This window comes from Oncorhynchus mykiss, chromosome 13 (genome assembly GCF_057628025.1).
Source record: "Oncorhynchus mykiss isolate SJ-2025 chromosome 13, ASM5762802v1, whole genome shotgun sequence".
Classification (NCBI taxonomy): domain Eukaryota; kingdom Metazoa; phylum Chordata; class Actinopteri; order Salmoniformes; family Salmonidae; genus Oncorhynchus; species Oncorhynchus mykiss.
The window spans coordinates 22,470,391-22,493,007 of NC_143034.1; the positions used below are offsets into that span (position 1 = coordinate 22,470,391).

General features: G+C 41.1%; 4 protein-coding genes across 8 annotated transcripts; 2 read left to right on the forward strand and 2 right to left on the reverse strand.

Moving 5' to 3' along the window:
* Nucleotides 1-1,461: 1,461 nt before the first annotated feature.
* LOC149978776 (uncharacterized) lies at nucleotides 1,462-6,995 on the reverse strand. The gene is made up of 4 exons (XM_090195779.1): nucleotides 6,385-6,995; nucleotides 3,901-4,029; nucleotides 3,641-3,770; nucleotides 1,462-2,080 (listed from the first exon to the last, which is right to left on the reverse strand). Exons 2-4 carry the CDS (start codon nucleotides 4,010-4,012, stop codon nucleotides 1,756-1,758), a joined length of 567 nt encoding a protein of 188 aa, XP_090051905.1. The 5' UTR covers nucleotides 4,013-4,029; nucleotides 6,385-6,995; the 3' UTR covers nucleotides 1,462-1,755.
* A 794-nt stretch (nucleotides 6,996-7,789) lies between these two features.
* On the forward strand, nucleotides 7,790-10,537 carry LOC149978777 (uncharacterized). Its single transcript, XM_090195778.1, has 6 exons — nucleotides 7,790-8,137; nucleotides 8,400-8,687; nucleotides 9,076-9,194; nucleotides 9,323-9,445; nucleotides 9,675-9,794; nucleotides 10,015-10,537. Exons 1-6 carry the CDS (start codon nucleotides 8,074-8,076, stop codon nucleotides 10,072-10,074), a joined length of 774 nt encoding a protein of 257 aa, XP_090051904.1. The 5' UTR covers nucleotides 7,790-8,073; the 3' UTR covers nucleotides 10,075-10,537.
* Nucleotides 10,414-15,456, forward strand: LOC110485711 (40-kDa huntingtin-associated protein). Of its 4 annotated transcripts, none has more exons than XM_021556849.3 (12): nucleotides 10,414-10,527; nucleotides 10,960-11,006; nucleotides 11,188-11,260; nucleotides 11,489-11,648; nucleotides 12,665-12,733; nucleotides 12,947-13,067; nucleotides 13,447-13,539; nucleotides 13,667-13,731; nucleotides 13,879-13,960; nucleotides 14,098-14,144; nucleotides 14,708-14,763; nucleotides 14,940-15,456. In XM_021556849.3, the coding sequence occupies exons 1-12, from the start codon at nucleotides 10,469-10,471 to the stop codon at nucleotides 15,019-15,021; spliced, it is 954 nt and encodes a 317-aa protein (XP_021412524.1). In that variant the 5' UTR covers nucleotides 10,414-10,468; the 3' UTR covers nucleotides 15,022-15,456. The 4 variants fall into 4 exon arrangements, with proteins under 4 accessions (XP_021412524.1, XP_021412523.1, XP_090051902.1 ...); XM_021556848.3 differs by having other exon boundaries at nucleotides 10,415-10,527; nucleotides 13,864-13,960; XM_090195776.1 differs by having other exon boundaries at nucleotides 10,425-10,527; nucleotides 10,934-11,006.
* A 77-nt stretch (nucleotides 15,457-15,533) lies between these two features.
* Nucleotides 15,534-19,355, reverse strand: LOC110485713 (epithelial membrane protein 2). 2 transcript variants are annotated; one of them, XM_021556852.3, is made up of 6 exons: nucleotides 19,232-19,321; nucleotides 18,834-18,925; nucleotides 17,849-17,932; nucleotides 17,465-17,567; nucleotides 16,719-16,859; nucleotides 15,534-16,347 (listed from the first exon to the last, which is right to left on the reverse strand). In XM_021556852.3, the coding sequence occupies exons 3-6, from the start codon at nucleotides 17,921-17,923 to the stop codon at nucleotides 16,190-16,192; spliced, it is 477 nt and encodes a 158-aa protein (XP_021412527.1). In that variant the 5' UTR covers nucleotides 17,924-17,932; nucleotides 18,834-18,925; nucleotides 19,232-19,321; the 3' UTR covers nucleotides 15,534-16,189. The 2 variants fall into 2 exon arrangements, with proteins under 2 accessions (XP_021412527.1, XP_021412526.1); XM_021556851.3 differs by lacking the exon at nucleotides 18,834-18,925 and having other exon boundaries at nucleotides 19,232-19,355.
* Nucleotides 19,356-22,617: the final 3,262 nt, after the last annotated feature.

A 22,617-nucleotide genomic window follows, 5' to 3' on the forward strand; every position in this document is an offset into this window, starting at 1 on the left:
GAAAGACTCCAAATCCTCCTCCTGAGACTCTCTCTCTGCCTCTCTTTCTTCTGAAAGAGCTCTGACCAGCAACAAGGGATATATTTAAAGAAACCAGTCATCCACAAAACCCTCTTTGAGATTTTGGGAAAGCATATATCTGTATCTATATTTGATCCTATGTCATTGAGAGATAAATAATTAGCTAGTGCTATAAACAACACTGACAGAACAAGAACACATTGATAGAACACATTGCAACACATGTAACTACTTGACAATTAACCGTTACCTAGCAACTGGCTCTTTTTTCAAGAGACTGGGGAGAGTGGAGGATTTATACTGTATAGTCTCACTGTCTTAGTGGATTGGATGGGAAAATGAATCAACATACAATACCAAAATGGAAAGTACAGCCTGAGCCGAACATCTACAGAGAGAGGGAAAGTCAGAGAGAGGGAGAGGGAGAGAGAAATGGGGGATGGAATGCAGATTAAGAAGTAGAGCTGAAAGACTGAAGCCCCGCTTATACCTGGTGCTAACATGGGTTGTGTGTCCTAATCTTGTCCACATTCTGATTGTGCCTACATTTTTGTGTCTGCATTGTGACCAAATTCTCTGATCCATCCCTGTATGCAAATATTTCACAGCTATTCCTTCTAATAATACGTTATTTATTTGAAGACATGTTGGTGGCATAAGTCAATGGTGCAGCCTGTCAATCATGTTAGAGGCCGGTATAATATGATTTAAGTGGTTTTACTGCCCAGATTGGTCTACACAATGCGTCTTTTAATCGTGTAAATCTGTCTAAAAATGCGGGATCAATCAGAATGTGGACAAGACCAGGAAAAAGGACGCATGTTAGAACCAGGTATAAACAGGGCCAGAGAGAAACAACGGAGGATGACAAGCAGAGATGGGAAAGTAGAGGCAGGTTGGAAAGATGGAATGAGAAAGACGGAACATTTTATACTGCGACTCTGTGGATGAGAAGCAAGAGTCGGGGAAGAGGAGAGGAGAGAAAGGAGAGAAGGAACGGTTGCTGTAGAAACGCTTGGCAAAGTTTTAATGAGGGCACAAAGTTCGATCCTTATGCCCACAACACATCCACACTCACACACACACAGTATATATACCAGCTGGCTTTAGTATTACCCTTTGTGACTACAGTTAACGGGGAAAAAAACATCTACAAACCTTCATAGATCCCTCTAACAACAAAGTCCCAAACGAATAACAGGATAGGGAGTCACCCTTTAAAGTCAGATATAAAACATCAAAACATAACATTGTGGCATACAAATCCTCTCCAATAGTAGCATTTTGTTCTATTGTGGATTGTTAATGTGGTACTCTAAAATCAATTGTGTGGCGGTTGGTTTTGAATCTAATGATGATCACGCTACCATGCAAATGACTGAATTATTCTCATGGCCATGCAGCCACAGTTGGCTAGTTCTGTATGAGATGATCAGACAGTTGAGACTTGATGAGTTTGTTTAATGAATATATCATTGCTCTCTCATGGGTTGATACACATAACAACTACAGATGCACATCTTTGTTAATAATGAAGCAGAGATAGAGAATACATACATGTTACATCAACTTTCTACAATGTATATCAGATTTTGATACATTATAATTATTTGCAGACTCTATTTCGTTAATTTCTCGCTCTTTCACCTTTGACCTCTCACCTCACACTGAACTTAGAACCCTAACACTAACTTTCCTACTATCACACTCCTCCGTAGTCCACAATCCCTCCCGCTATCTCTCACTCGCACTCTCCAGCATCCTAACTTGTCCGTTGTTGTATACTCTCACCCTCCTCTTCCTCACCACCCTAGTCCCCCTCACAGGGACCGCCTTCTTCAAGGTGTACCTCGTCAGTCTCGCTGCGCCACCTCTCATGCTCCGAGGTGCCAGAGCCCTGCTACCGCCACCCCCTCCCTCCTCCCCCTCGTCCCGGTAGCCGTGGCGACGGAGGAATGGTTCCAAGGTTGCTAGGCGATGGGTGAGTTCCGTGATACGCCTGTGCAGCAGAGTGACTTCCCTGAAGAGATCGTTGAGCGACTCGGACAGAGGGCGCACCCTGCAGGACACAAAGAGTAACTTGGCAACGGGCACTTCAAACTGGCAATCAATCACACTTTAAGAACCTGGACAGTAACTTCAAATTATTCATCTGCACTGGTCAATATTTTGTAGAGTCAAAACAGGAACTTAGCAACATCCATCTACAATGTCATTTACACATTGTTGGACAGATTAAATAACTTCATAGGCCTACAGCTTCATTATAGAGACATACAGTGCCTTCAGAAAGTATTCCTCCCCCCTTCACTTTTTCCACATTTTGTTGTGTTACAGCCTGAATTTAAAAAGGAGGAAATAAGCCTACGCATACCACATAATGTCAAAGTATAATTATGTTTTTAGACATTTTTACAAATGAATTACAAAAGAGAAGCTGAAATGTCTTGAGTCAATAAGTATTCAACCCCTTTGTTGTGATAAGCCTAAATAAGTAAGGAGTAAACATTTTCTTAACAAGTCAAATAATAAGTTGCATGGATCACTCTGTGAGTAATAATCATGTTAGCATGATTTTTTTAAATGACTACCTCCTCTCTGTACCCCAGTGAATTTCAAACACAGATTCAACCACAAAGACCAGGGAGGTTTTCCGATGCCTCGCAAAGAAGGGCACCTATTGGTAGATTGGTAAAATAAAAAAAAACAGACATTGAATATCATTGAGCATGGTGCTTATTAATTACACGTTGGATGGTGTATCAATACACCTAGTCACTACCAAGATAATACTGCAAAAATGTGGCAAAGCAATTCACTTTTTGTCCTGAATACAAAGTGTTGTGTTTGGGGCAAATCCAACACAACACATTACTGAGTACCACTCTCCATATTTTCAAGCATAGTGGTGGCTGTACCATGTTATGGGTATGCTTGTAATCGTTAAGGAGTTTTTCAGGATAAAAAAATAAATGGAATGGAGCACAGGAAAAAACCTAGAGGAAAACCTGGTTCAGTCTGCTTTTGAACAGACACTGGGAGACAGTCACCTTTCAGCAGGACAATTACGGAAAACAAGGTAAAATATACACTGGAGTTGCTTACCAGGAAGACAGTGGATGTTCCTGAGCGGCTTAGTTACAGTTTTGATTTGAAATTGGCTTGAAAATCTATGGCAGGACTTGAAAATGGTTGTCTAGCAATGATCAACAACCGATTTGACAGCTTGAAGAATTTTAAATGGGCAAATATTGTACAATCCAGATGTGGAAAACTCTTAGAGACTTACCCAGAAAGACAGCTGTAATGGCTGCTAAAGGTGTTTCTAACATGTACTGGGGGTGTGAATAATGATGCAAATGGGGTATTTCTGTATTTAACTTTCAGTACATTTGCAAAAATGTCTAAAAACATGTTTTACTTTGTCATTATGGAGTAATGTCTATAGATGGGTAAGAAAAAAAATATATACTTAATCTGTTTTGAATTCAGGCTGTAACACAACACAATTTGGAATAAGTCAAGGGGTATGAATACTTTCTGAAAGTAATGTAAAAATGGATTTGTACACTCTCTGTTGACCTATACCACAGTAAGGATGTCCCTCTGGTACTCCTACCTGGAGTAGTCAGGGAGCAGGGTGCTGGGCTGAGAGTGGAGTAGGGTCTTGATCTCGTTGAAGATGCGTTTTCCCCAGAGGTCCAGGACTCTGGTCACACTGCGGACAGTGGTCACGTTCACACTCTCAGCTGCAACCCCAACCCCAGAGGAAAGGAAGAAGAGACGTTGTTATGAAAGACCTGTCTTTTTCACTTCCGCTTTTGCTTTCCTTGACGTCAACTGAGTAGGCTGGATGGATGTTCTTATTTACTAGCTCACCTCCCTCCCGGTAGTTCCAGTACCCATAATCCAGTTCGTTCTCCTCGCCAACGGACTGGGCCATGGTCGCCATGGCAGCCAGAAGCAGCAGCATCACAGTTTGAGGGGCCATGATGAGAAGACACAGCCCTTTATGAAGAAGAAAATGAAAACACAACAAGAATGATTGAAAAATATCTGCCAATTAGCCAAAATCAGTTCACTGTGACATTACAACAATTTTATTACGTTCAGAAGAAATAGGGAAAGTCAGAGACAGAGAGAAGAATCAGAAAGAGGGAGAGAGAGTGAAGAAAAAGTCTCTCCGTGGCCCAGTTAAGAGTTGAAAACAGATCCACATGCATGTTCACATGTTGGTTTGGTATAGGTCATCTTAGAAACCCTCTATATGACCTATCGCTCTTTGAAAGTCTCTCAAAGTATGTTCAAGTGTGCTTTCAATACTGTGACTGAAAACAGGTAACATAGCCATTCATTTGTGGTAAGGACAGGAGTCGGACAGTCTTATGACCTGTTGGACTGAGCAAACTCAATTAGTTTATGTCAAAGCCTGAAGAAAATCTATTTTGTGTGAGGGACAGTGGGGCCTGTGTCTTCAGGACAGTGGTGTGATAGAAGGAGAATGACCATGTGTTGTATTGGTTCCAGAAACAAGGCTATGTAAAGAGCAGGAAGGGGATTATACCCAGAACGGAGACCATGAGAAGGATTGGTAATCACTTGGAATGTTCTGGATATCTTAGATGATGACTCATGAAAGAAGTCTTGTAAATGCTTTCATAAGAGGGTCTCGTGTCGCAGTTGGAACCTGACCAGAGGGAGAGTGGAATATACAAATGAACACCTATCCTCACAAGAAACAAGCTTTAAAAGCCATATCAGGCACGAAAAATTGCCAAAGACTCCGGTCACCCGAGACATTGACTGTTCTCCATGCTCCCGTTCTGCTACCAGTCACTTTTCAGCCTTACATGTATATCATACTACCAGTCCCATTTTATGTCTGAGCCCACCTCAACCACTCCAGTATCCCTGCATTGAATAAGGTACTGGTACTGACCTGTATATACTACCTCTCCAGTATCCCTGCATATTGAATAAGGTATTGGTACTGACCTGTATATACTACCACTCCAGTATCCCTGAATATTGAATAAGGTATTGGTACTGTCCTGTATATACTACCACTCCAGTATCCATGCATATTGAATAAGGTACTGGTACTGACCTGTATATACTACCACTCCAGTATCCCTGCATATTGAATAAGGTACTGGTACTGACCTGTATATACTACCACTCCAGTATCCATGCATATTGAATAAGGTACTGGTACTGACCTGTATATACTACCACTCCAGTATCCATGCATATTGAATAAGGTACTGGTACTGACCTGTATATACTACCACTCCAGCATCCCTGCACATTGAATAAGGTACTGGTACTGACCTGTATATACTATCACTCCAGTATCCATGCATATTGAATAAGGTACTGGTACTGACCTGTATATACTACCACTCCAGTATCCATGCATATTGAATAAGGTACTGGTACTGACCTGTATATACTACCACTCCAGTATCCCTGCACATTGAATAAGGTACTGGTACTGACCTGTATATACTACCACTCCAGTATCCATGCATATTGAATAAGGTACTGGTACTGACCTGTATATACTACCACTCCAGTATCCATGCATATTGAATAAGGTACTGGTACTGACCTGTATATACTACCACTCCAGTACCCCTGCATTGAATAAGGTACTGGTACTGACCTGTATATACTACCACTCCAGTACCCCTGCACATTGAATAAGGTACTGGTACTGACCTGTATATACTACCACTCCAGTATCCCTGCATATTGAATAAGGTACTGGTACTGACCTGTATATACTACCACTCCAGTATCCATGCATATTGAATAAGGTACTGGTACTGACCTGTATATACTACCACTCCAGTATCCATGCATATTGAATAAGGTACTGGTACTGACCTGTATATACTACCACTCCAGTATCCCTGCACATTCAATAACCTGTATGTACTTGCATTCTCGTTTCTTTAAAAGTCATCATAATTCTTGTGTGGTTTTTATTCTTCATTTTATTTTTTATTATATTTTCCATTATTATCTACAGTATATTATTATCACTGCAATATTGGGAAAGGACTCTCATGGTAAGAATTTCACCGTACTGTTTTAAACCTGTGGTGTCCTGTGCAGGTGGTGAGTAAACATTGAAATGTGAAACTGGAATATGATGGAGCTGTTTCAATAAACATATCAAGAACCAAACAGACAAATTAGACACATGCAGGAAGATAAGGTTCCGTATGTATCCCAGTTAAATTGTCAACGGTAAGACAACAGTGCCACAAACAACTGAAACAAGGCCAACAAACCAAAGCATTTGCTGGATGAGAAGTACATTGCGTGTTTTAAATGAGTGAATGAAACAATACTTACACCTTCAGGGAATTAGGTTTAATTTAACAGGTCCAAGTTGTCACTTAATAAAACTTGGTGCCTTCACTTTATTTGAAGTATTATTTCCCCTTTTCTTTTCTCCGCTCTTCCAATGCCCTGGTCTCCTCTTCCTCTTCCCTCTCTTCTCCTCTCTGTCCCTGCAGTAGTAATGTGATTAGCAGGAGAATGTGGCTGGGCAGTGCGGACCCACTTAAGGACTCTTTATTTGTGAACTGTGAGAGGACTGAGGAGCGTACACATCTCACTCTCTCTTCTCTCTCTCTCCCTCTTTCTCTCTCTCTCTCCCCCTCTCTTTCTGGGTTCCAGCTGTTTCCAGGCGTACGTGTTCTCTTCATATTCACTTTTCTTTTGAGTCTTCCTGTCATTCCCCCTTCCCCGCCCCTCTGTTTCCCCTTCTCTTTGATGCAGATGGAGGTAAAGAATGATTGTTATCCTATATGAGCTATAACATTATTTTCAAGAACCCAAAAGTATGACAGCAAGTTCTCCACATTTCTCAAATGATGACGGTATTTCATCCAGCTCTGGTTATCGTTCAGTCCAACACATCAACTGACCAAATCCACGTGAATACCTTCCATACTGTTGACAGTGGTTAACCCTGCCAGGTAAAATAATGCAAGAAAGTGATTTAGAGTCAGAGGGGAGTTAGAGCTAGATAAGGAGAGGGGGAGTGGTATGAAATAGAGTGAACATAATTTTTATTCACTGGTATCCAGATGTTATTTCTGTTCTCTCTCTCTCTCTCTCTCTCCGAGTCTGTTTTTGTGCAGTGGCTGCTGTGAGGTCAGAGTTGGCTTAAAGCTCTGCCAATGAAAGGGGGATAACGGGGGAAAGAGTTTGTAAAAGAAGGGAATAGAGAGAGAGGGAAGAAGGGAAGAGGGGAAGAGGCATAGGCACGTGCAGAGGTGTTGCAATGCTGTGCAGTTCTTCCTTCCACACTGACTGAGAGCATTAGTTGAGGAGAAGTCAAACGGATGTACATTCACCTGGTTTTCATTAACATAGACAATTTGTCACCTCCCCCGAATTCCTTTCTCTCTTTCTCAGATGTTTTCCTCTCTCTCTCTCTTTCATCTGAAGGGCCAGACTCTGTGGTTTGAACTTTAACTCTGGGTCTTTCCAACACTGTCTCACAGTGGAGGAAACTCAACACTGCATCTGGGATGGATCTGGTGAGTGACGTAACAAACACAATAATAACATAGTAGCTGCCTGTGGTATCACAACAAAACATACACAAGAGTACATACTGTAATAACTTTACTTTTTGGACATTTCCTGTCTGCTGTAAATGGTTCATGCTTTCATTCATAATCTGTTTATAAAAAATAAAAAATACAAATGTATCTGTTATTTTATAGCCTATGCCTCCTAGAGCAGTACAGTATCTTGGTCATTCTATCTCTGATGGTTGGGGATTTTACAAGGCTCACATAAATTAATACTTTGAGGAAGTGGCCAGGGCAAAACAGGAACCCCAGTATTGCGACCTCTCTGAGGCCATTCTGGGCAATCTGAACAGGGGAAAGGCTTGAAGCGACACTCATACACGGTTTGGGAAATTCGACGAAATCCTTCCAATACTGATACAGGTATTCCTATCTCAAGTGACCACAAACAAATAGAAACAGAGGGGAAAAACTAAACCTTTGGTGTCTCTTCAAAATGTGCATCTGGATGGTTGGAGTTCTGTGTGTCCTGATGTGTTTGGGAAATCATCAGGCTCAAGGTAAGGGTATTTAATTAACAAAACATTTAAATACCAATACCATGATACGGTTGAAAGTCATTTTTTTATGTAAGAAGTTAGAAATGTCATGATAGAAATCCCTGTTGTCATTTACAGAATTGTCTTTTCTCATCAACATTGTTTATCAATGTATTTTTAGTGGGCTATATCAAAGTATTGCAAATCAATACATAAGTAAGTTGCCTATTTGGTTCTTCGATGTCAGATTGAGCCTTACTCTACATCCCCCTGTGTAATTTAGAAGCCATCCCAGCCATCTCCATGCCGGACAGAATCAGGGTGGCTCTGGCAGGAGAAACGGTCCATTACAAACTCAAAGTGACCATCCCAATGAATCAGAGCTCCAGCAACTTAGTCTGCTCTGGGCCTCCAGAACAAAAGAAGATAAAAGAATGGAATATTCTCTTTTCTCCTGAAACATTAACAAGAACATTTAATTTGGAAATAACAGCATATAACAGTTCATACTCAGGAGAGTATAACTGCAAGTATAAAAATGTGGAGATCTTCTGGACCCTTCTGGTGAAAGGTGAGTGTGTGGTAGAAGAAGAAGAAAATGAAGGGATGATAGAAAGATAACAGTTAGTCAGTTAGTGAAACTTCTGTTGTCCACATGTTGAGTAACAGGAATTGTTGACATGAGAGTGAAAACACAATCACTTTTTAAAAGGGAGCTTTTTTTGGTACAAACACTGTAGATGTCAGCTGAATGTCAGACGTACGCCACCATCAACAACACGCATGATTGGCATCATGACATTAAAAAGCCCTCTAACTCTTTTTTTTCTCACTTGACATTAAATCTACTTCCAACCAAAGTGTTCAGACATTGACTGACACTGGACAAACTCTAATGGTACTATGTGTATTGTCTCTGTATCTCTGTATCTCTGTATTTGTCTCTGTCTCTCTTTCAGACGAGGGGTACCGGCAGTCTTACTCTGGTTTCAGCCTTTTCTTCGTGTTGGGGGCTCTTACCACAGGCCTCCTCATCTTCAGTGTGATCGGCTCCATATACGTGTTCAAAAGCCAATGGGTAAGAGATTTGAGAAAGGTGTGGTGGAGGTTCTGAAACACTGTATATTTTTGTACCCTTCTGTTGTGGTTGGTATGTTGTCATTGTATCAGTCCGTGTGTGTGTTAACTTGTGATTTCCGGGGTCAGTTTACATTGAAGAATGGAAGTACCGGTAGTGGAGTAAGTGGAAGGAATAGAGGGGAGAATGAAGAGGTGGAGGAGAACGGTAACACATCAGTGAATGCAGCTGCCTCTGCTCCGGTTTACGCTGTAAGCATGTCTCTCTATCTCCATTGACTTGCTGTAACTATTTCACATTGATTTTACGAGTTGAACCACAACAAAAAATGACTTTGACACATGTCAAAGCTGTGTGTGGGTCATCAAAAGAATATCATCAACAAAGATCCCCTGTTTTGATTAACTTCCACATTAACTTTAGGCCCTATGTGATCTACAAGAATGAATGTGTCTCACCTGGAACTCCCTTCTCTCTCAGAGTCTAGAGTCTCGGCCAGCATCTGTCTATGAGGTCTTGACCCCAGGAGCACCAGCAGCAGCAGTAAACCGTGAATCTGTCCAGAGGAAAGGAAACGTAAAGAGAAAGTCAAAGGAATCGGTCAGTGTGAACATACACTAACCATAAAATATAAATGACCAAAGCCTTGGTTTTGTCATTCCAGATATATTATATTTAATTGTATTCTATTTTTCTACTATATTCTATTCCCAAAAAATAGATATGAGTAGACCTATAGCTACCAATAATGTTGATAAAGAGCTGTTCGAGTTAATGAGGATGCTACTGTCCTGACCTCTCTCCCACTCTCCTCCTACAGGTGCAGAATGCAACGCCGCAAGAGGAAGGAATATTTGAATGCGTCTATGAGAATTTCTGACCTACTGGCATCTGCACTGTGTTTGGGAATCTTTATGCTTCGATTTTCCTGTCTTTGCAATCTCTCTTGTTCTTTTACACAGACCTAAAATCACGTATGTATTTTACCCTGCAGCTTCGTGACTTCTGTTGAAAATAAATTGCTGTGTCTCTGGTTGTTATCATCACGGAATATCTCTGGTTGATATTTTGTCTAATTAACAGATATCTGCAATATGTCAGATTAATTTTAACGAGAGATTTTGCAAACTGAACCCTTGTACTCCAAAATCCCACCATAATAAGATTGTATCCAATGAGACTATTAGGCTATTTTGAGTAAGAACCAATCGAAACGCGTCTCCCATCTCTACTTCCGGGTTTGGTTTATTTACGTTTTTCATCTATTGTTGATCATGGCAGCGGAGGGGGACTTTCTGATGAGATATCGTGCTGTATCAAATAAATTGAAAAAGTACGATTTATTACGTTCTTGTCTTTGTTCTGTGTATCCATTCGAGTGTCGATGTGTAATGCATGATCGTCTAATCTTTTGAGTTGCGAGCCAGGATTTCACAGCTAGCTAGCTAACGGTAGCCGGCTAAACTTGCTGTCAGTTCCATGCGTCCAAAGAAAGCATCAAAAGCGTTTTATTTATTTATTTTGCCATTTTTACCATGTTTTGGCTAAACTCATTAACTAGCTGGCACTAGATAGATCATTAGTTAGCTGTTTCAAATTAATCCTCATCCCTGAATGATAATGATTGTTTAGCTAACGTTAGTTTTCTAGCGTTGTAGCTAATCAGGTACTAGAGCAGTGGTTACTAGGCAACTAGCTAACTAATCATGTCTGACATTCTGTTGTCCCTACTGGCTTAGTTGTAATTTCACTTTGCCCATCTTAGACGTTTTCTTCGGAAACCCAATGTAGCAGAAGCAAGTGAGCAGTTTGGTGAGTAGCTAATGTTTCCTGGGAAAAAAAATATGACTAATAACCATGTTTCTGACATATCAACAATTCATTCATATGTTCATGTTTTCAGATGATGACCCCTACTATTAAGTACACCATTTGCACAACTTCTGTTGATTATGTGGCTTGTATCTCACCCAGTATTTCTGATTGGCTGCAGGTCAGTTGGCTAAAGAGCTGAAGCAGCAAGACTGCCTTCAGTATGCAGCTTTCTGTGACCTTGCAATGGCAAGGTAAGTCTCCATCTCTAACTATTGCCGCCTACTCAGAACATATTGTTTGCACTTATTAATATCATACAGACATGGGTAGCATAGAATGATGGATCAATATTGCCCTTTCTCCTCCATTGTAAGTATCCTACAACCAACATTATTTCCTACTACCTATTACAATGTAAATTAGATATCTTACATTACGATATATCATCTATACCTGTTATATCCTACCTGAACCCACAGGTGTGAGCAGACTCTTTTCAATGCTCCTGGGGAGGCCCTGGCCCTGACCGATGCTGCCCGGCTCTTCCTGCTCTCTGAGAAGGAGAACAGAGCACTACAAGCCCCAGGCTTCGACGAGCACCTGCAGGCCGCACTCAACTGCTACAGCTTCGCCATCAAGGTAAAAAAAAAGACTACAAATGTTTGACATAATAGAATAGAGATACACAAACAGGTCATAAGTTAAAGGTCACGAACAGTCAAAATCATGTTTTTCATTCAATTTGATGATAAAACCAGATCAAAGTATGAAACATGACTGTTTGCTTCTACATTGGTAAAGTTTGATCCTAAAGTTACTGGTCTCCTCCCCCATGTCAAACACTTTTATTTCAGGAGGCGGGATTATTAACGCGATAGGGGGACAGCACGTGTGTGACGTCACGTGTTTGCCGGGGGCATGGTTTATATACAGTAGCTAGATAGTTACTTTACTGGTGCAAAATTTGACTGTAGGGTGTCAGCAAATATAATTAAAAGTTTATTCTTCATCTATGGCAAAGATACTTCCATCTGTGCCTGGTGTTAGCTAGTTACTGTCTATCTTGGTCTTCAGCCAGCATGGAACTAAAGGGGGGCATTCAAAACTCTGTCATGTCAACACATCCGTCAGTGCTGCTGTGAACTGCATCACAAGAGACATAGATAAATAAAATTTAAAAAAAACACATCATTGATGTAATTTTAATATTGTATTGAGTTGCTTTACGTTTCACCAAATTTGCTTGAGATGATTTAACTGTAACACTGCTCACTGCATCCACGTTTCTTGACGGAGGCGTTTCAAAGAGCTGCCAGTCAAGGCGAGCTCATGACTATAAGCTTCCCTATTAAACCAGATGGAACTGACGGACATGAAGTGAGACAAGTGAGCGCAGCATTCAGTCTAGTTTAACCAGGCTTGGCGAACAACAGCTGTGAAAGGGAAAATGATCCATCAGAGTATCTTTTATTGGCATTTAAATGATAATCTAATCCTCTTTAGTTTATTGTTGAATCCATCTGAAATAACAGCTACAAAGAGACCAAGCATCTGGAGAATTTCCCATACATACTAACAACCCATTTTCCCTGGCCTTTCCCCTAGATTCCTCTGGAGACAGTAGTATAATGCGGTGTTTTACAAATGTGTTTCAGGTGTACATTGAGATGAACCAGCCTGTCATGGCTGCCAGTCTATCTCTGGAACTTGGCAATGCCCTCAAGGTAATGGACCAAACTGATCACAAAAGATAGATTGGCAACCATTCCTCTTCTATGTCAGTCTGTGTAGTGAATTAAGATCATATGATCATCATTCTCTCTCTCTCTCTCTCTATTTGTCTCTCTTTTTTTCTCTGTTTCTCTGTCTGCTGTTCTCTCCCCCTCCCTCTCGCCCTTTCTCTCCCTCTTCCTCTCTCTTCTCATCTTCATCTATAGGAGATGAACAGACCAGGTGAGGCCATAGTTCACTACCAGAGAGCAGCAGAACTCCAGACACAGCAGCCCATTGAGTCTCTACTGTCTATGGGAGAGATGGCCACCTGCAAAATACTCACCCGTGAGTACAGTGGTGGGATCGGTGGGGGTTGATGGGTCTGGACCATAGGTGAAGATTTGTGTTATTCTTTGTTTTCAACTCCGTATTGATCTCTGAGCCAGGAAACTGGGTTATGGTATGGGGATTACCTGCATGTGGTCCAGATGTCAGTTGAAGCGTATCCATGTGTTGGGGACTAGAGTATACCAGAGTTGGGTTCAAGACCGTGTCAATTTCAATAAATTGCTTTGGACATGGATTTTCTCCTGAGGAGTGCAATTCAATTTACTGGAATTGATATTGACCTGACCCCAACTCTGGTGTGTGTTTTTGTGTGTTTCTAATCCTAACAACAACATCATGATCCTGTAATAGACATTGTCTGTTCTCTGTGTGTCAGGTGACTATGACGGCTCGCTGTCCGTGCTGACAGAGATGCAGCTGATGTGTCAGGAGAGGGGACTGCAACTGCCCGGCACCAGCACCCCCGTTGGTGAAGACATAATGGACTGGCCCAACACTTGTGGCTAACTCATCACTTCTTGTGTTAAAGCAGGAAGTTCATGAACTATTCTGAAACTGATAACAGTATGCTTTTCGTCTGCTCATTGTCTTCTTAGGTGCATTTCTGGACATTGTGGCCAAGTGTGAGATTTCTAGAGTACTTTTGCTGATGCTGCTTGAGGTAAGCACAGCATCGCGAAGATTGTTGTGCTTTCTTATACCATTACATTTCACTTCACTTGTATTCAATTCCTTCCTACAAACACTTACAGATGATGTATCACTGCTAAATTGCGTAAATTCTCTCTGAAAGCAATGCCTTTTGCAGCCTCCTCCCCAGAAGTTGTTGCCAGAGCATGCCCAGACCCTGGAGAGATACGCCTGGGAGTCGTTTGACCCTCATAGTCAGGGTAACTACACTACAGCCATTATTCTAACCCGACTGACCTTAAACACTCATACACACAACACTAGCAAGGTTGGGATGGGAGAACAAAGTTCATAATTCTATATTGTTAAACCTGTATTTCCAACCCTCTCGTTGTAGTGACCTTCCTACCTGAGAATGTCTTCCTGCTCCTGCAGTCAGTTGTGGTATGTGGCATATTTCCTTACTAGACTCTATCACACAAAATAGCGATGTATTGGCCCTTAAGGTACTGGTGAGAAGGTCAAGTGTCTCACATGAGGATTAATATGAGCATAATTGTAGCACTGAGTCAACTTTAAAGCAAGAAACCGTCGTTGCTACATCTTATGGATTAATGGTATTCTTGAAGAACATAACTTTGTAAATGCCTCATGAGCTTAGTTCAACTGTCGTACCCCATCAGAACCCAAAATATAAGCTTGTTTTACTCCAATGTTTGTAAACAATGCAAATGTAAACAAAAACTGTACAGCCTAACAACATGATTAAAACTATAATGTTGATATCATGGATGGTCAAGCCCTTGCATCCATAGCTCTGTATGTGAATTAGAGTGGTTATGTTTCTCCAGGCCCACATCCCTCAGCATTTTACAAAAACAAAGGCAGGGTGATGCTTTGTTATTGTTTTGATTTCAGGATTCTAGCTTTATGCTGATCTGTATTGGTGGTTATGCTGGGCTTTCAAAGTCTTAAGTCTATATCAGTCTATCATTGTGTTGTTGCAGATGGCCTGCCAGGAAAAAGACACAGAGTCCCTCAAGTCTCTTCAACCTGAACTCTGGTAAGCAACAATAAAAAATAAAATCTCAGTCATGTGGTAGCTATTTAGCTGCAATACCCATTTCAATTGAGTTTTTCTCCTTATGATTTTCTCATTGATATCTTGTCTCTAAATTAAGAACATTTCCGTAGACTGTAAGGAAAATGGACAGTAAATTCTTCTTCTTCATGCCTCAGGCCTCTTCTCTCAGCAGAGCAGAACCACCTCCTTCACCTGGTGGTGCAAGAGCGGATCACCCCCTCTGGACAGGGGATTTAGTACAGTCCAGATCAACTCACTACACCCCCTCGGAATGACACATAATGGAACATTCCTGTCTCTGTCTTGGTCTGTTGTAGGGCCTCTTGAATAATGTGGGGTTGTCTTTTCTTTAAAAAAAAATGTGGGAACCGGACCAAGCATGTCATTGGACATACTGTACATCTTACTGTATCCCCTGTTATGCCTATTAGTGGTCGCAGGATTGCTCTCATGGTGAAGTCTTGCATCAAATAGTTATTTATTGGAAATATGTTGAATAGATGAAATATGAATGAAAAATATGCTTTTTTTCTAGCGTTTTTATTTTGTTAATAAATTGTATAGTCTGAACAAACATGGCTTAAATTCCAATGTAATTACAAAACAGAATTGTAACAGAAACAGAACTCTACTGCATTATAATAAATGGTGATATTACATACACCGCATTGACCTCTGTTTCTGGTTGACCTTTTTCACTTGTACAAATTAAAATGTACTTTGATATAGCAGCCAACCAAAACTCAGAATCACACACATGATTAAAATGTACTTTGATATAGCAGCCAACCAAAACTCAGAATCACACATGTGATTAAAATGTACTTTGATATAGCAGCCAACCAAAACTCAGAATCACACACATGATTAAAATGTACTTTGATATAGCAGCCAATAGCAGCCAACCAAAACTCAGAATCACACACTATTAAAATGCACTTAGAATACACGTTACGACAATTACACAACAAACGGTTACAATGTATTTAGATCAAAAAACAATTACAATTGGTTATAAAATACTTCAGATATAAAAAATAAAAATTCTAATTCCTTTTAAAACATGTACTGGAAATTAAGCTTGTTTGCTGATTGTTCAAGTACTGCAACAGGTATGTAGCATACCTTGAAATATACAGTACTATATCAATGACACATTACAAATCTCCCATTTGAACAGGCATGCAGTAGTCTGCATAGAAATTGATTGTGCATACAATTCTTTGGGGTCCGCTCTCCCCCCTTCTGTACCACCTTCCTCCTCACAAGAAAAATCGGAATACTGGGACTGTTAATAAACAAATTAAGACCCCTACCCTCCCTCCATCCCTTTCCAACACAATGCAAAAACGTAATAAAAACTATCCTTCCAATCCTCCTCTCCTCGCCTTCATCCCTTGTTCCTCTACTCGCTCTTCTTGCGCAGGACCACGTAGATGACACCCAGTATGAAGGTGAGAACGAAGGATATCCAGGCCAGGATGAAAGAGTGTCCGAACCAGCCCTGGTCCTGCTTGTGGAAGATGTCCGTGTAGATGGACGCAGCAATCATTACACACAGACCTAGATGGAGAGGAGGGGAGATATAAAAACACCTGTTAGGTTAATAACAGTTATGTGCTGTGACTGGAGACATCACCTCAAAGTCACTCATAGGGCTGTAGACACAACTGCTGATGAGACCATTTCAACCTGAACTTAAATAACAGTTATAGTTATAGCAATAAACAATAGTGTTTTTCAACCATGTTCATGGGGACCCACCCACAGGGTGTGCATTCAAAGACTGGATGATTAGTTATCAGTTTGCATCAGTTATTAGTTCTGTTTGCTAGTGCTGGACTACAACAGAACATATACACTGTGTTTATATCAATGTCATGACATAGAGTATACAGTATAAAGATGCAGATACAGGGACCCAAGCTACTTACAGGAGATGAGCATCAAGGCTCCAGAGAAGGTGAACCTCTGGCCCTTGGACAAGGTGAAGAGTTGAGCCACGAACACAAACAAGCCCAGGATGGAGAAGATGCAAGCCAGCACTGCTCCGGCCTGCACTACCTGGAGGTATTCTATAGGGGGGTACAGAGAGAACAGGGCTCCATGAGATGGGAAGATGCACAATACTGATCCTGACACTATACTCTTGTCATACAGAACAATGACAGTCATTTATTTTAATTCATAATAATTACAAAATATATATATTTTTGTGTCCATGTCATGTATGCCTACCAGCAGGGGTAGAAATGAAACCATTCTGGGAACTCACCATAGTAAAATGAACAAACACTAGTTTCACTTTGGAAGCTTAATTCGACCCCTGCCTACCGAGCGAGTATAAGCATACGCACATGTCCACTCTATCTTGTTTTGGTAGAAGCTAATAGTGTGTAGCCATAACAAGAGGTGAGCACACAGATGCTGTATCTTAATGTGAGCCAGTTTCAACCAGCAGGAAAATAATCCTGCAGCAACAGGAAATGTGAATGACATTTTTGTAGGGGTTGGTACATTTTTCGTTGGGAAATTCAAGTCAGACATTTTAAAGTAGAAATTACAAACTTTCAAAGCCTTTTCAAACCTCGAGTACACTACACGTTGGTATTTCCTGCTGGGCAGGAACATTCCTGCAACAACAGGGTCATCAAATTAAGATACGGCATCTGTACTATACCTTCAGCATAGTCTCCTTTGAGGTTGGTGTAGTGCCAAGCTGAGCCTGCCAGTTCCCACCGGCCCCACACATCTGTGGCCACTGAGTCTGTGAGCCACCAGGCCTGCAGAAAACAACACAGGAGAAGAGTAGCAAAGTCATTGAAACAAAACTTACTAACAGCTATATCATCTCATAACAGTGTTGGAACCGTGTTTTCAGTGTTGGATACTTAGGCCCAACGGTGGACAATTTTGTTCTAGCCCCTGTATTTATTATGGTGTCCATAAAGACGTTCTGAAGTTCATATGGAGCAGGAGAACAGATGGAACAGAAGGGGTCACTGAGGTGACATTGGAAGCATGTGAAAGTAAGAAAAAGGAGAGGAGATATTTATTTACTTACGTTATCAATGGTTGCAACCAGAAGCAGGATGATGGCGGTAATGTGAAGAACAACGATTCCAGCCAGGACCAACATTGTGACTAACTGAGAAAAGATAAGTGTTGTGGAAAGATAGACAGTGAGTAGGCTATGCTGCTTATTAGAAACTGGGTGGTTCGAACCCTGAATGCTGATTGTCTGAAAGCCGTGTTATATTAGCCCCTATACCACGGGTATGACAAAACATGCATTTTTACTGCTCTAATTATGTTGGTAATGAGTTCATAACAGCAATAAGGCACCTCGGGTGTTTGTGGTATATTGCCAATATACCAAGGCTAAGGGCTGTTGCCAGGCCTTCCGCATTGCATTGTGCTTAAGAATAGCCCTTAGCCGTGGTATATTGGCCATATACCACACCACCTTAATTATCTTACTAAATACGAGGCATAACCAGATCTGGGTCAAATACATGTCAAATATTTTAAAATGCTTGTATTGTGCATGAATTGGTTTGTCTACAATGGGAATTATAAAATAGACCCAAAAGTGCAAACTCCCAGATAAATCAAGCACACAAAGTATTTGACGTCTGTTTTTGATCCAGGTCTGGGATAGAAGAGCGCTCTACCTAAATGGTCAATTTGCCTCGTTTCAAATACGACTCAAATCATTGAATTCGATTGCTCATTCACGTTTAGCCTATAAAAGGAGCTTATAGATTCGTATATTTGTTATCAACTACAATTAGACAGCTTAGAGGGTAAAGTAATAATTGTTGTTTCTGTAGGTCTACCATCAAAACAACATTGTTTTAAAAGTTACTCAAGTGTATAAAGTTATTAGGCCTAAAATTTTAGACTATTCATTTAACTGCAGACTAATCATTATTAACCTGAATATATGCATAGATTTTTTTGACTCAATAGCAAGTTTCAGTCGAGAAAAATAATAGGCTATTCAACGTGGCCATGTATTTTAACTGGACTACTAGGCTGCACATTACCGTTTGTTATGGATGCTATCCCCGTTAGTTGCAACGGGCCCCAGACACAGGCTATGAGAAAAGAGCGCGAGAATACGACGACAGAAGTGAGTCTGAAACATATGTGTTATACATAAATGAATACAAAATCTTTATTAAAATATGATCTATAATACTATGCAAGAAGTAAACCTATGTTGACGTTTTTTTGCCGCTCGCAAAAGTGAAATCCATGTAATCCTTCCAAAGCGTCCTTATCAACTGAATGTAGTTCCATTATAAAACGTTTAAATACCTCCCCAAAACTATTGTTTTCGCCCACAGAGCCTTAAAAAACTAAACTAGTACCAAACAGTACCAACCCTCCACCAATCCCATTGAATAGAAATTGTAAACCGCATTAGGCTGATAAACATTACCTGTGAAGGAGCTTTTACGCACGATAGTTATTTGCAATTCTGAAAAGCTGTAACGTTAGACCCACCCAGCATCGAATTCATAGACTACACATCACTCTTTTTTCTCTTCGGCCCCTTCCCTCCCTTTCCCCTTTCCCAAACCCCACCCATATCCTCAAACTTTTTCATATCTTTAAAAGTCAAGAACTTTAAAAGTCTATGACAAATAGGCAACGTGTCCCTCTATCAAAACACTGCGTGAAGCTAAGTGATCTTCAAAGGAGCTCGTTGAATGAATGGAATAACAATTACGGCTGTGTACATAATGTGTGCATAATAGTCCCAGTTTGTAGTATATTCTTCATTCTAAAAGGAACCAAACAAACATGTTGCGCTCCACTCTAGCCCCCCCCCTCCCCCACCCCCGCCCTTAAAGCTATATGTAGGCTACACCTCTCCCTTTTACAATGAGCTCTCAACACATGAGAAATACAGTATTTTACTTCACATTCATATAAGTAAACAACAACACCCAATTCCCCTCTGTACACAGTATTGCAGCAGCAACCAAAAATATGAGTAATAGAATAGCAACAGCCATACCTATTCGTGTTTTGGGTAATGACATACTGCACACGTCATTTCCATAGCAATGTTTAGCCTATAGGCCTACTTTTTACCCTCAATATTTCAAGGTATTAACAAATTCTTTCTACTGTCTCTTTTTCTTCCATGATGAAATCCAACCAGATTTTTGTTTTGTCTGAGTTAATTAACCACACATGTGAGAAGCGCTCTACATTTGCATAATCAGTTTGGAATTACAGCTGTCAGGTCTAATATGCAGATTTGGCTTTATAATCGAATTTCGCATGTAGAGTTTCACATTCTGAGGTCAAATTGGTGGTTCCACTTGATTTTTCACCTCAAAGCAGTAGGTGGGCCTACAGTAGGTGGGCCTACTTTGGACATGTCTTGGGGAACGTTGTCAATTACAGGATGCTCAGTGGGTACCATGGTAATGTCCAACAGCAATATCAGCCTGACCATGACACCTTTTCAAGTAAGTAAATACATAGGTGTATTTCTAGTCTTAGGCGACAATCATATCTAACACATGATAATGTGTCTGTTCTAATGTAACCCTATGTCCTGAAGATATTGCCTCAGTTAAACAGCAGATCTACTCTCCAGTCCCTGGGCTCGAACCCCAGAAGAGACATCATAGGCATGCTATACAGCGGTGGACCCCACTGTCCATTGTAGGAAAGACATCCTGATGTTCACATTCCAGAAACAGGACATTCCAATCTTCTTAATTGACAGATGTATGTAAAGCCATATATTGTAACACTAGCAGGCCTTGTGGAAGTCATGCTGCAGTAGGCCTCTGTTAGGTAAAGCCCCGCCTTATCTCAGCTCACTGGTCACAATAGCAGCACCCACTCGTAGCATGCGCTCCAGCAGGTATATCTCACTGGTCACCCCCAAAGCCAATTCCTCCTTTGGTCGTCTTTCCTTCCAGTTCTCTGCTGCCAATGACTGGAACGAACTGCAAAAATCCCTGAAGCTGGAGACTCATATCTCCCTCACTAGCTATAAGCACCAGCTGTCAGAGCAGCTCACAGATCACTGCACCTGTACATTGCCCATCTATCTACCTACCTCATCCCCATACAGTATTTATTTATTTATTTTGCTCCTTTGCACCCCAGTATCTCTACTTGCACATTAATCTTCTGCACATCTACCATTCCAGTGTTTTAATTGCCATATTGTAATTACTTCGCCACCATGGCCTATTTATTGCCTTAACTCCCTTATCTTACCTCATTTGCACTCACTGTAAATATACTTTTTGTTTTCTTTTGTTCTACTGCATTATTGACTATGTTTTGTTTATTCCATGTGTAACTCTGTGTTGTTGTATGTGTCAAATTGCTATGCTTTATCTTGGCCAGGTCGCAGTTGCAAATGAGAACTTGTTCTCAACTAGCCTACCTGGTTAAATAAAGGTGAAATAAAAATAAATAAATAAAAAGGCCTTGTGGAAGTCATACAGCAGTAGGCCTTGTGGAAGTCATGCTGTAGTATGCCTTGTGGAAGTTATACTGCAGTAGGCCACGTGGAAGTCATGCTGTAGTATGCCTTGTGGAAGTCATGCTGTAGTATGCCTTGTGGAAGTTATACTGCAGTAGGCCTTGTGGAAGTTATACTGCAGTAGGCCTTGTGGAAGTTATACTGCAGTAGGCCTTGTGGAAGTTATACTGCAGTAGGCCTTGTGGAAGTTATACTGCAGTAGGCCTTGTGGAAGTTATACTGCAGTAGGCCTTGTGGAAGTTACACTGCAGTAGGCCTTGTGTAAGTCATGCTGTGGTATGCCTTGTGGAAGTTATACTGCAGTATGCCTTGTGGAAGTTATACTGCAGTAGGCCTTGTGGAAGTTATACTGCAGTAGGCCCTGTGGAAGTTATACTGCAGTAGGCCCTGTGGAAGTCATACAGCAGTAGGCCTTGTGGAAGTCATGTTGCAGTAGACCTTGTGGAAGTCATGCTGTAGTAGGCCTTGTGGAAGTTATACTGCAGTAGGCCTTGTGGAAGTTATAATGCAGTAGACCCTGTGGAAGTCATACAGCAGTAGGCCTTGTGGAAGTCATACAGCAGTAGGCCTTGTGGAAGTCATGCTGTAGTAGGCCTTGTGGACGTTATACTGCAGTAAGCCTTGTGGAAGTTATAATGCAGTAGGCGCTGTGGAAGTCATACAGCAGTAGGCCTTGTGGAAGTCATGTTGCTGTAGACCTTGTGGAAGTCATGCTGTAGTAGGCCTTGTGGAAGTTATACTGCAGTAGGCCTTGTGGAAGTTATAATGCAGTAGGCCCTGTGGAAGTCATGCTGCAGTAGGCCCTGTGGAAGTCATGCTGTAGTTGGCCCTGTGGAAGTCATTCTGCAGTTGGCCTAGTGGAAGTCATGCTGCAGTAGACCTTGTGGAAGCCATGCTGCAGTAGGCCCTGTGGAAGCTATGCTGCAGTAGGCCCTGTGGAAGTCATACTGCAGTAGACCTTGTGGAAATCATGTTGTAGTAGGCCTTGTGGAAGTCATATTGTTACACTCGTAGGCCTTGTGGAAGTCATATGGAGCTTCTAGCTTAACACAGTTAACATTGCTTTTCAATAAAGATCTGTATCCATTCACTCAAGACCTGTTAGTCAGTCCGGTTATTGGGATGGCTGAAAACCTATGATAATACTGTACCGGTCTTAAACTTACTAAATCTGAGTCTGTCCTAAATCGCACCCTATTCCCTATATATTCCCCATAGAGCTCTGGTCAAACGTAGTGCACTATGTAGGGAATAGGGTGCCATTTAGGACTAGGTATAAATTAGCAATCAGGTGGTCTGAGCACTTA